The sequence below is a fragment of the Sapajus apella genome, unplaced genomic scaffold (genome assembly GCF_009761245.1).
Source record: "Sapajus apella isolate SASKATOON/1434 unplaced genomic scaffold, GSC_monkey_1.0 scaffold22, whole genome shotgun sequence".
Taxonomy (NCBI): Eukaryota; Metazoa; Chordata; class Mammalia; order Primates; family Cebidae; genus Sapajus; species Sapajus apella.
Window position 1 is genome coordinate 17,236,239 of NW_022436962.1, and position 13,795 is coordinate 17,250,033.

A 13,795-nucleotide genomic window follows, 5' to 3' on the forward strand; every position below is an offset into this window, starting at 1 on the left:
CATGAAGTATTTCAGTCATTTCTCCTACACGTTGAATTTCTATTACACAGGGAGTCTGGGGGTTAATGTAAGACTAGGGCATAGGTCAGCCTTGTTCTGAATTCCCTCAAACCCATAGAGGGGTTAGTTACGTTGCCTCACTCATCCAAGGTTCAGTCTGGAAGGAGACTATGGTGCATGCCTCTTTCTCAGAGAAGTATCCCAACTTCTTTCTGGCTTTCCCTCTGATTTTCTCTTATCATAGGCCTGGAGAATCTTTTCTGGCAGAGGGAGTCCTGGCTCCTGCATCATCCTGAATTTCCTAGGACTGAAGCCCTGAGTCCCCCAAGTCCTTAGGTTTTTGCAATCCAAAACCCTAGGCTTTTGAATATAAACCCAGGGGCCTTTTCACTCCTATTCTGCAATATCATTTCTTCTCTAAGTCAATGCCACTGACTAACTGGGAAGTTAATGGTAAGGGGTAAAAGGAAACACAGAGTTGAAATGTATAATCCCTGGCTAATATCTCAAAATTTTAACCTACTCTGCTGTTGCGAGGCTACGCCACAAAACCAGATATGAAGCCTTAAGAGCTAAGTGGCATTAAGAATGGAAATAAAAGATTAGACAAGAATTATAATGAAGGAAGAAATAACAAGATCTTGCTTGGGGAACAAACACAAGGCTGAAGTGGGGAGGAAATGAACTGGAGGGACTGGATGGAGGGGATGACGTCATGACGTCAGCTGTCCTTGGACATCTTTTCTTTTTTCTTCTTTTATAAATCGAGACAGAATTTTGCTCGTTACCCAGGCTGGAGTGCAGTGGTGTGATCTCGGCCTACTGCAACCTCCACCTCCTGGGTTCAAGCCATTCTCCTGCCTCAGCCTCCCGAGTAGCTGGGATTACAGGTGCCTGCCACTATGCCTGCTAAGTTTTTTTTGGATTTGTAGTAGAGACAGGGTTTCACCATGTTAGCCAGGCTGGTCTCAAACTCCTGACCTCATGATCCACCTGCCTTGGCCTCCCAAAGTGCTGGGATCACAGGTGTGAGCCACTGCGCCCAGCTGGACATATTTTCTATGGCTCATATTCCATCTTCTACTTTCTTTTCATTTGCCCCAATTACTGGGTCCTGTTTATTAAAAGTTCTTCAAATCCATGTCTCTCTTTCCCATTGCCACTGTCACTGGCCTTGTTCATGCCAGTAATATCTCTCCCCTGGGCTCTGTATTGCATCAGGCACCTTAGTTCTGTCTGTCTCCTCAGCCCCTTCTGGTGTATTCTCTATTTAGCTATAAAATGACCTTTCCACAGCAACACTCTGATCATGTCAGCCAGAATTCTTCTCTCACAGTGCCTACACAGTGCCATCTAGCTCCTAGGCTTATGGCTTTCATCATGGAGCCCACTCCTGCCCATCCACCTTCACCCCAAGTACTCCAATGAAAGTTATAGCTCTGGCTGAACAGAGAGGCAGCATGGTGGAGTGGTTCCAAGCCTGGACTCATTGCTAGACAGCTTATTCACATGTGTTACTTCTGTGATTCAGTGTCCTCCTCTATGGAATGCCATTAGGAGGATTATATGAGAACATATTTTAAAGTTGCACCTGGTACATAGCAAGAGCTATGGAAAAAATTGTTATATAAAAGAAAAATCGTCCACTGGACTGTCAAAGTCTCTCCTACCTCAGTGAATTTGCACTGTTGGTCTTTATTTTTTATTTTTGAGACAAGGCTTAGCTCCATTGCCCAAGCTGGAGTGCAGTGACATGATCAAAGCTCATTGAAACCTCCGTCTCCCAGGCTCAGGCGATCCTCCTGCCTCAGCCTCCTGATTAGCTGGGACTATAGGAGCAAGACACCATGCCCAGCTAATGTGTTACTGTTGTTGTAGAGATGGGGTTTCATCACGTTGCCCAGGCTGGTCTCAAACTCCTGGGCTCAAGTGATCTACTCACCTTGGCCTCCTAAATTGCTGGCATTACAGGCACGAGCCACCATGCCCAGGCCTGCACTGTTAGTCTTAAACCCATTTTGGGAGCCTTGCTTTCCCTTGGTCAATCTTTCCTCTTCCTTCTAGAAGCTAAAATGTCAGGTTATCTGTGAAGCCTTCCTACTGCACTTTGTTCAGCTCCCTATTAAAATTTTATTGGATTATAATTTTATTAGCTCCCTGTGGCTGCTATGACACATTACCATAAACCAGGTGGCTTAAAACAACAGAAATTTATTCTCTTATAGTTCTAGAGGCCAGAAGTCTGAAATTAGGTGAACAGGCTGAAATGATGGTATTGGCAGGGCAACACTCCCTCTCAAGGCTCTAGAGGAAAGGTGCTCCTTGCCTCTTCCAGCTTCTAGTGGCTGCCAGTGTTCCTTGGCCCATCACCATATCACTATCATCACTGCGTTCATGGTCATACTGCTGCCTCCTCTCCTGTCTGTGTCAAATTTCCTTCTGCCTCTCTCATAAGAAAACTTGTGACTGCATAGAGGGCCCACCTGGATATTCTAGGATACACTCACTCTCTCAAGATCCTTAAAACACATTTGTAAGATCCTTTGAAGTCATATAAGGTAACATTTACAGATTCTAGGGGTTAGAACCTAATATCTTTGAGTGCCTCAGTCAGCACTTCATAAGTGTTTACGCTCATGTTGGTCTTGACACCTGGTATGACTAGGGGCCATCATAGTTTAAGCATATAATATGTCCTCAATAAGTGACATGTAGATGTAGAAGTAGGTTATACAGCGACTGGGTCTTTGCTCCTGTCATTGGGATACCTTCTTTGCTAAGGTTTCATTTCCCAAGGCCAGAGCGATTTCTTTCATGTACTAATCTGTGTTTGGAAGGATCTTTTACTCACAAATTAGATCAACTTCTAGGTTAGAGAAATTAAGCTAAGGGGTTTTCGTCCTTGTACCACTTCTCCTGGGTTTCAGTGAGGCAAAGTAACCAAAAACTCCTTTGAAACTCCACACCTCCTACATTAAGGAGCAGAGGAAGTAAGAGAAGTGGATGGGTCCTGGCTGCTCGAAGACTTCTTTCATGAAATGTGAGATTACAGAGTGGCAGAGTGACAAGTATGGGCTTCATGAAGAGCGCTGTCATCAGTCTCCCTGGGCTGGTTTATTGCCATTCTTTGGCTGTTTATTTTAAATACAGTTTTCTTCGTAATTTAATCTCCTAAATTCATGGCTACTGCCTCACTGACCATTTCCCTATCTCAAGTCATTTAAGTTGATCACAGGGATTTTTCTGAAATGAGGCAGTTTCCTTTCCAGTGTTCTCAAGTCACAGACACCTCCACCCTCAAGAGTGAGCCAGCACTCATCTGGAAAGGCAAACCAGTAGTCTGAATTCAGTAGTTTTTCAGAAAGTACAATTATGAAAGACAATTCAGAAGTCTTTTAGAAAGCACAATTCTGTGTAATTGCTTTTTTTCTCAGCTGTGGAAATAATTCCCACCAAAAGTGGAAAAAGTTACTCGCAATAAAAAAAGTAAACAGGTAGACTACTTTGCACAATTAATCCTCGAAACAGTAAACTGTCTACTGTATTATAATTGTTCACTTCCATGTCAGTCTTTTCATCTTTTTGTTGGTTAGAACCCCCAGAAATCAGAATGATTTAGAAAACCTAGAATCTAAAAATATATCTAAGATTTGCCTAGATAGGTTTATATTTAGAAACTTCTAAGGTTTGAGAAAATTCTTTCCTTTACATATACTATCCTCTTGTAATAAAATAAAATTGTTGGGATCAATTTCGGAAGCATGACTAGAGCAAAGCTTATCTAACATAGTAGTCTGGAACCTGTCAGAGGCTCTTTATTGCTCGAGTAAACTCCGGTAGCCTGGCCAAGAACTATTCACTTCCTAAGTCATCCCGAGCAACACTTTCCTTCCAGCTCTGTGCAGTGATTTCTTCTAGTTTTCATACATACCTCCTCCAACCAATGGAACTTTGCACGTGCTGTTCCCCTGCTTTGAATGCTAGTCCTTTCCCTTCTTTTCTTGGTTAAATACTATTAATCCATTAGATCTTAGGTCGAGCATTACCCTCTCCAAAAAGCTTTCCCAGACTAGGTCAAATCCCCTAAGCACAGCCTTGGCACGCAAGTCAGACCACTGACAGTGTGCATTTATCTGTGTGATGATCTGGTAAGTGTTTACCTTTTCCACCAGACTGTACAAGTACCATGAAAGCAGAGAATGAGCCCGTTTTTGTTACTCTTATATCACCAGCTGTTACTAGTACTCCAGGAGAACAGGGAGAATGTAAAAAATATTTAAAGGCTGAATAAATGTCATGCAATCTCATGCTCGTTTTGCTCCTGCATTGTTAGGCAAGGTATTTAACTTCATGGGGCCTTACCTTCCTCGTTAGTGAGAAAATGTTTCTTCCATTTCAGAAATTCTACGGTATTTATGGCTCCCGTGTTGAACCTACAGGATTGATCAGGCTAAGGTTAGAAAATCAACACTATCTGCTATCTGCCTGTCTTACATCTCCTCATCAAGCAAAACCATATGCCTAAGCAAGAAACCGGAGTTACCCTTGATATCTACTCCTTCCGTAATGCCACTGCCTTGATTCTGATTTTCTTTACCTCTGATTTAAAAAATTGCAAATGCCCTTAATGGGTGGTCAAATTCAGTTTCTCTCTATTCCCCAACCCAGCCAGTCCATCCACAATCCTGCCAGCAGATCAATCTAAAACACTGGACTCAGTGTGGCACCCCTCTGCTTAAACACTTTCACTGCCTTTCCCATGGCCTCTGGGACAAAACTCACTTCTGGAGAAGACGCCCTTCAGCTGTTCCTGCCCCATTTCCTGTCCTCTCCTCCAGATGCTCAGGAGGACCCAACTACAAGCTCTGTTCTTTCAGGGTCTTCTGTCTTTGTATGGAGTTCTCTGCCCAGAAAACTTCTCCCACCTCCACTTGCAAAATCCTGTCCATCCTCCAGGCTCAGCTCTAATGCTACTTGAATCTGATGCCTGTCTTGACTGTTTCCCAGGCTAAATCTGTCACTCCCTGCCTGTACTCCTACAAAACGTTTTGTACAAGCCACCGTAATTGTGCTTATCTGAGTGAACTGTGTTTCTGCAGCAAAACACTATGGTTAGGAGCATGGATTTGGAAACCAAATTCTGCAATTTATCATGTGGCCTTGGAAATCATTCCTTCTGGGTCGACTTTCCTTCCTAATGTTGGGAATGAAGGCATAATACCTACTCATTAGGCTGTTGTAAAGATTAAATGAGATAATGTGTTTAATGGTGGAGTATAATGCCTGGTCCACAGTACTCAATAACTAATGGTATTATCAAACTTGAGTGTGCCAAATGCAAGGACCTAGGACTACCTTTTGTCCATCTTGAACCCCAGTGCCTGGCCACATAGTCGATGTTTCTTTTTTTTTTTGGGACGGAGTTTCACTCATGTTACCCAGGCTGGAGTGCAATGGCGCGATCTCGGCTCACCGCAACCTCCGCCTCCTGGGTTCAGGCAATTCTCCTGCCTCAGCCTCCTGAGTAGCTGGGATTACAGGCACGCGCCACCATGCCCAGCTAATTTTTTGTATTTTTAGTAGAGACGGGGTTTCACCATGTTGACCAGGATGGTCTCGATCTCTTGACCTCGTGATCCACCCGCCTCGGCCTCCCAAAGTGCTGGGATTACAGGCTTGAGCCACCGCGCCCGGCCTGTCGATGTTTCTTAAAATGCATAAATGAAAATACTATTTTAAGGTCCTTTCCTTGAAGAGGGATTAGAGGCTTATTCAGTTTGCCACTAATAAGGACTTTTTTTGTTTCTTTTGAGACAAAGTCCTTGCTCTGTCACCCAGGCTGGAGGATACTGGAGTCATTACAGCTCACTGCAGCCTTGACTTCCCATGCTCAAGCAATCAGCACCACTTGAGAGGTGGTTAATATCCACTCCTTCCCCCCAGAGCCGGTGTCTCTACGTTGCCCAAGCTGGTCTCCAACTCTCCAGTTCCTGGGCTCAAGTGATCCTCCCACCTTGGCCTCCCACAGTGTTGGGATTACAGAGCTGAGCCACCACACCCAGCTGATAAAGACATTTTACTGAAATACCAAAAATTCCACTGATCTTACACCTCCAAATCAAATTCATCCTTTACCTTTGCTAAACAAGTCCTGAACTTACAGAGGTAACTGAGGTCCTAGTTTGAAGTAGTGTTTTCTGCTAAATGATCTCGTCACAATTTTAGTCTTTACTGAATGTACATCAATTCCAGTCTTCGCATATCCTATGTGGAACACGAATTCTATTTTCCTTTCTCATATGAAAAGGAACAGCATGCATGGATATAGGATTTACGTTTCAGGTTTTGTGGGCTTTAAATCCTCTAAGTGACTCCTAACCCAAGTGACTTTTCTAAGATCACAGTTGGTGGGTGGCCAAGCACACGAGAACCACTGCAAACTAGCGCATTATCCCCCAACAGCCTAAATTCCTTGAAGGCAAGGTTCGCAGCGTGCAATATTGGAGAGCTGGGCTGGCCGGTTCATTTCCTCTTCCGTCCAAGTAATTCCTCTAGAGGAGCAGAGGGCAAACTACGTTCCCATTAAAGCCAGGTTTAAAAACCTCTAACCTTGGAAAAGCACACTTCAACCCTCGGCACACCAAACTTCTCTAACGTGGTTTCCCTCTGCCCCTTTCTCCTTGGCGTTCCTCGTTCACTCCCTCTAGGGTCTTTACAAGGGCAAGTGAATGTAAGGTTGGGAGCCGGCTTCGCCCCCTTCTATTTACCAGGGGCGGGTCATCCTTCGGGCCAGGCCGACCGTCTAGGGGTGGTCCTTGGATACCTGCCCCCCGCAGGTGACCCCCTTCCGCCCACCGGGGAGGAGGGCGCGTCCCGCTCGTTCCGTGGAGACGCCGCGTAGGCGCACACGCCTCACGCCCTCCTCGCCGAAGCTGCAAAGGCTGCGGCTCTTTGTAGCAGCCACACCGGAAACGGCCCGGAGCGCGCGTAGGGCGGCCGCCGAGGGTCCGGCGCGGGGCGGGGCTGCCGGGCCCGTCCCTCTCCCCACGGGGGCGCGCGAGGCCCGGGCGGGGCCGCCGTCCCTTCCGGGGAGCGGGGAGCGGGAAGCCGCCGCGTCCGCCGGGCGGCTCCCACCCCGCCCCCCGCAGCTTTGGGTGACGCGTCTCCCATAGCAGCTCGCCGCGAGCCGCCGCTCGGGCACAGCCGGCGCCCGCGCCCAGCCACCACTATGTGGGCCGAGGGCCTCGGCGGCCTGGAGCGCTTCTGCAGCCCGGGCAAGGGCCGGGGGCTGCGGGCTCTGGAGCCCTTCCAGGTGGGGGATTTGCTGTTCTCCTGCCCGGCCTACGCCTACGTGCTCACAGTCAACGAGCGGGGCAACCACTGCGAATACTGCTTCGCCAGGTAGGGCGGCGGCGGGCGGGAGCCGGGGGCGCGGCGCGGGAGGCTTGGACCGCGGCGCCAGGAAGTGCGCGCGGCTCGCGAGGTCCTAGCGCCGGCAGCCAGACTGGGGGCGGGGAGGGGAGGAGGCCCCGCGCTGCAGCTTCACGCCCGGCGCCACGTGCGGGAGGAAACTGGACCGGTGCCCGCCGCATGCCCTGCACTGCACGTTTTCAGTTACTCACGCAGGATGCGCAAACCCGGGAGTGTAGTTTCCTGCCCTCAGATGTGGGCTCCGAGCCAGGCTTGTTCCAAGCCTGGGCACACACTGCCCTCTCTGTGCATTGGTAGCAGATCCCCAAATTTGGGCAGCCACGGGCTGTCACCGTTAACTTATGCTTCCTGCGGTGTGTTCTCTTCCCCACAGTCCAGCCCTGCCTCAGATTGGCCTTTTCTTCCAAGGAATTTAATGACTTAGTATTTGTCTTGTAAAGTACATGCACATGTTAAAGAACGAGGACATAGGTGTTTGGAGGGACGCAAGCCGGCACTGACCACACCCTCTGGATTCTGAGGGGCTGTAAGGATAAGAAGTGTCCGGTTTTGGTTTGGGATTAGGAAAACATGGTCGCAGGGAGGGACTGGGCAAGATGTGTGGTTGGTAGTGATATTTCATTGTAATATACCGTATGTATGTATGATAAACCTATATTTGCACATACGAACACCTGATTATATCCTCAACTTTTATGAGAGTTTCAGAGTTGAAATGCACATTAGAAATCACCAATTCAATCCTGTCTTTCATTTAATGAATGAGAAAACTAAAGCCCAGAGAGGAAGTGGGGTTACCTATATCCATTCACACCAGTAGCGAAGGGGGTGAAATCTGGCCTCATTCACTTCCACCTATTTCTCACTGGTTAGGTGCTCAGTAAATTTACTAAGGCAGGAGGCATGGCGTTGGGGTTAAGTTTACATCAGGCCTTCCAGTACTGAGTAGAGACCTCGCTTTGCTTTCTTTGAACCTCAGTTTCTTCATCTTTGAAATGGAGATTCCTAGGCTGGATTAAGCTGACGTGCGGTCCTGCAGGGACCTTTTGAGTACAGGTCTCAAGTCCAGCATACTCAATCTCTCAGACCTGTATGCCTTATTCTACAATAAGACGTAGCAAAAGAAGGGACAAAGGCTAAATATTATAGTAATCTTGCCCAGACTCCCTGCCAGAACTGTCTTCCGCTTGGGGGGACCTGGAAAGGAACTAGACACGGAATCATGCCGTGGGCAGCTTAAGGGCTGTATGTGATGTGGCTCTTTGAATTGGTGAGCCAAGAGCTAAAGGGTCATGGCACCACTTTGCAACGTTTGAGTGAAGTGAGCATTGGGTTTTCCCAAAGTTAAAAAGGCTGCTGTGACTGGTCCCTTGATCTTCTGAGCCTTGCTGTGGCTCGGAGTCTGCAGCAGCGTGGGTGTCTGCAGTGGCAGGAGCAAAGCAGGTCAGGCAGCACAGAAGGAGCCTCCATCGGGGATCCTGGCAATTCCTGGAACCATCGCCTAAGAGAGTGGATGCCAGGCACATAGTAGGTGCTTACTTTATATGGGTAGTTGCCAGTCCTCGCCCCCAGTGAATTAAAGATCAAATCCCTCTGGGTTTAGAAGGGATGAGAAGAACAGAGAGATGCTTCTCTTTAGCTGTAAGTCTCCTAATTGTTTCTACTACACATACCCCTAACCTTAGAACATTAATGGATGGTCAGATGCAACTTCACAAAGCATTCAGCCTTTGTCACTCATATGTGACAGAGTTTGCTGGCTTTTTGTTGTTTCATTTTTCTGATTGACATTTATTAGTGTTACTCACTATTGCTTTGGGTCCCTCACCAGGCTGCAACTTACAATGGGGTGATGTTACGACTTGCAAACCCCTTCTTTGACTTCTCTGAACTTCTTCAATACCCATAGTTTATTTCCTCTCTCTCCCCAAAGAGTTATTTGAAAATCAACTAAAATAATACAAAAGAAATAATATTCATGATACATATGCAATTAGAAATATCTTTGTACCCCACTTTATGATTTCTATTAAATCTGAATCATTTAGAATTAGTGGTGAGATCATCTGATAGATTCAACATCAGTTCCTCTGTCAACAATTTGCATATGACCTAGGACAAATCAGTCTGTCCAGATGTACTAGGGGAATGTGTATTTTCCTCCTTAAAGCCTCATTTAAGAGTAGAATTCTGCAAATGTTCGTACATACAGGTCAAAATCTGCTGCCTCCCCCGGCCCCACACACCCAAAAGAAAGCTACCCCTTATCCTTTCTTTTGCCAGAAGTTTAATGTAAACAATACTGCTTAAGATAAATGACCTACCCAAGAATTTCCATGTCTTTTTTTTTTTTTTTTTTTTTTTTTTGGAAACAGGGTCTTGCTCTGTTACCCAGGTTGGAGTGCGGTGGCGTGATTTCAGCTCACTACAACCTCGGCTTCCCAGGTTCAAGCGATTCCCCTGCTTCAGCCTCCCGAGTAGCTGGGATACGGGTGCTTGCCACTACGCCCGGCTAATTTTTGTATTTCTAGTACAGATGGGGTTTCACGATGTTAGTCAGGCTGGTCTCGAACTTCTTACCTCGGTTCATCTGTCCGCCTTGGCCTCCCAAAGTGCTGGGATTACAGTCGTGAGCCACCATGCCCAGCTCCATGTCATATTAATTATATCAGGATTAACTTTCTTTGAAGGAAAGAAAAGTGATTTCTTTAGGAATAAGTATATTCTATAAATTGAGAAATAATGGAAAATGTCTTAAGTTTCAACAAAATAGGATTCTTGTAGTTAGGACAATTCAGACAAAGGTTTGTTTTGGGGAGTTTTTAATTTGTATCACATTTCTCAGTCTGGTGGGTGCCATGGAGAAGATGTGTATCTTGTTTGAGCTACTGGAAGGCAGCTCCTAATAATATATAAATGTCTTCCACCTGGGAGATGTCCCTTTTAGACCTCTCAGATACACTTTATACACACATACACTTTATACGCACATACACACATGCACAGTTTCACCATTTATCACTGTTTTTTGACAAGTTTTTTTTCCAGATATGGAAGGTTTTTTTTCCAGATATTATATATATATATATTTGAGATGGAGTTTCACTCTTGTTGCCTAGGCTAAAATGCGGTGGTGCAATCTCAACTCACTGCAACCTCTGCCTCCTGGATTCCAGTGATTCTTCTGCCTCAGTGTCTTGAGTAGCTGGGATCAAAGGCATGCGCCACCACACCTGGCTAATTTGTGTTTTTAGTTGAGATGGGGTTTCTCCATGTTGGTCAGGCTGGGCTCGAACTCCTGGACCTCAGGTGATCTGCTAGCCTGGGCCTCCTGAAGATGACAGGCGTGAGCCACTGCACCTGGCCAGGTGTTTTATATTTTAAACTGAGTTTTAGACTTTTTTTTTTTTTTGAGACAGAGTTTTGCTCTTGTTGCCCAGGCTGGAGTGCAATGGCGCGATCTCGGCTCACCGCAACCTCCGCCTCCTGGGTTCAGGCAATTCTCCTGCCTCAGCCTCCTGAGTAGCTGGGATTACAGGCACACGCCACCATGCCCAGCTGAATTTCTGTATTTTTAGTAGAGACGGGGTTTCACCATGTTGACCAGGATGGTCTCGATCTCTTGACTTCGTGATCCACCCGCCTTGGCCTCCCAAAGTGCTGGGATTACAGGCATGAGCCACCATGCCCAGCCTTTTTTTTTTTTTTTTTTTTTTGGTGATAGAGTCTCGCTCTGTCATCCAGGCTTGAGTGTAGTAGCGCCATCTCAGCTCACTGCAACTTCTACCTCCCGAGTTCATGCGATTCTCCTGCCTCAGCCTCCCAAGTAGCTGGGATCACAGATGCACCACCATACCTGGCTAATTTTTGTATTTTTAGTAGAGACAGGCCATGTTGGCCAGGATGGTCTCACTCTCTTGACCTCGTGACCTGCCCACCTCGGCTTTCATTATAAAGGCGTTTTTCCTAATGTCCCCCATATTTATTCTCTAGCGTATTCATCTTAGCTTTCTTCTTGTTTTATCAAACCAGCAGAATAATCTTTAATTGCTCTTCATCAGTATTAAGGGCCATGAAATTGTGATGCTGTTTTCTTGAAATTCTCTGAACTAGCCATGGTTCTGGCTGCCTGAAGCTGTACATGAGAAGGGGACATTGTCCCCAGGGCTGCTACGACTCTGACTATCCTGGGAATGCTAAGAATTGTCTCAGGGGAGAAATGGCTTCACATGTATTTAAATCATCATGTTTTCTGAATAAAAAATTGAATATATGCTCTAATAAAGAGTTTCCCCTTCTATTTTATATGTTTTTTTTTTTTTTTTGAGACAGAGTCTTGCTCTGTCACCAGGCTGGAGTGCAGTAGCATGACTCTGGCTCACTGCAGCCTCTGCCTCCCGGGATCAAGCAATTCCCCTGCTTCAGCCTCTCAAATAGCTGGGACTACAGGGTGTGCCACCACGCCCGGGTACTTTTTTGTATTTTAGCAGAAACGGGGTTTCACCATGTTGGCCAGATGGTCTCCATCTCCTGACCTCGTGATCCGCCCGCCCTGGCCTCCCAAAGTGCTGGGATTACAGGGGTGAGCCGCTGCGCCCGGCCTTTTAGATGTATTTTTATAAAATAGGTAGTAAGACTAAAACATACATAAAACGTTTCCTGTAAAAACTTCCATTAAAGAATACAAAATTCAGCTATCTGTATGTTAGATAAGGAAATAACTGTTATCACTTTCTGCATTTCAGTATTTCAAGGTTTTCATGGACGTTAATGCATAGCTTAATGACAGGGATGTGTTCAAAGAATTGCCTTAGTGAAGCAGTTTGGTAGCTTGTGCCAGCAGGCTAGAGTGTACTTATACAAAGCTACGTGACAGCGCTTACTACACACCTGGGCTGTATGGTAGAGCCTATTGCTCCTAGGCTACAAACCTGTACAGCGTGTTACTGTACTGAATACTGTAAGCTATTGTAACACAGTGGCAAGTATTTGTGTATCCAAACACATCTAAACATAGAAAAGGCACAGTGAGAATATGGCATTATAATCTTATGGGACCACCTTTGTTCACATGGTCTGCTGTTGACTGAAATGTTAGACGATGCATGACCTTATGTCAGTAGAAGCTGCAAAGCAGGGACTTTGTGGCAGGTGGACTGGGTTTGAATTCTGGTTCATTCCTTCCTGATGGTTTGTCTTTATTAACCTCTCTGAACTGCCAGGTTCCCTTATATGTAAAATGTGCATACTGCTGCCAGTGCCATTAATCCCAGCACTTTGGTAGGCTGAGGTGGGAGGATTGCTTGAGGCCAGGAATTTGAGACCTGCCTGGGCAACATAGCAAGACTCCCATCTCTACAAAAAAATTTTTTTATTTAATTAGCCAGCCGTGGTAGCCCAGACCTGTAGTTCTAGCTACACTTCGGTAGGCTGAGGTGGGAAGATCCCTGGAGTCAGGAGGTTGATGCAGCAGTGAGCCAAATTGCTTACTACAGCTTGGGAGACAAAGTCAGACCCTGTCTCTTAAACACATAAAAAATAAAAATAAAAAAATGCAGGCTGGGCATGGTGGCTCACTCCTGTAATCCCAGCACTTTGGGAGGCCGAGGCTGGTGGATCACTTGAGGTCAGAAGTTTGAGACCAGCCTAGCCAACACAGTGAAACCTCGTCTCCACTAAAAATACAAAGATTAGCCCTGTGTGGTGGCTTGCACCTGTAGTCTCTACTTGGGAGGCTGAGGCAGGAGAATTGCTTGAACCTAGAAGCCCAGGAGGCAGAGGTTGCAGTGAGCTGAGATTATGCCACTGCACTCTAGCCTCCATCTCAAAAAAAAAAAAAAAATGCATACTAATACCCATCCTACCAAGCTAGGCTTGAGAATTAAATGAGATGGTGAAGAAAGTCAGGTAATCAATACAACCCTAGCACATAGTGAGCCATCAAAATCATCCTGATCTCTTTTTTTATTTTGGAGTTTGGGTTTTTTTTTTTTTTTTGAGATGGAGTTTCACTCTGTTGCCCAGGCTAGAGTGCAATGGCGCAATCTTGGCTCACTGCAACCTCCACCTCCCAGGTTCAATTGATTCTCCTGCCTCAGCCTGCTGAGTAGCTGGGATTGCAGGCAGGCACCACCATGCCTGGCTGATTTTTGTATTTTTAGTAGAGGTGGTGTTTCATCATGTTGGCCAGGCTGGTCTTGAACTCCTGACCTGGTGATCCGCCTGCCTCGTCCTCCCAAAGTGCTGGGATTACAGACATGAGCCCCCATACTTGGCCTGCTCTCTTACTTATACTTGTGTGGTGAAGTCTGCTGGCTAAATGTTTCTAACTTAATTAAATTGTGTGATGAAATATCATAATTTT

At 46.2% G+C, this 13,795-nt stretch overlaps 1 protein-coding gene across 2 annotated transcripts in view; it reads left to right on the top strand.

The window, feature by feature from the left end:
- The first annotated feature begins 7,070 nt into the window (after positions 1 to 7,070).
- The window catches only part of SMYD2 (SET and MYND domain containing 2), a 57,326-nt gene continuing 50,601 nt past the window's right edge, over positions 7,071 to 13,795 (top strand). For both annotated transcript variants that reach the window (XM_032289223.1, XM_032289224.1), the window contains exon 1: positions 7,071 to 7,401. In XM_032289223.1, coding sequence (XP_032145114.1) covers positions 7,229 to 7,401 — 173 coding nt within the window. In that variant the 5' untranslated portion in view covers positions 7,071 to 7,228. The remainder of the gene's footprint in view (positions 7,402 to 13,795) is intronic.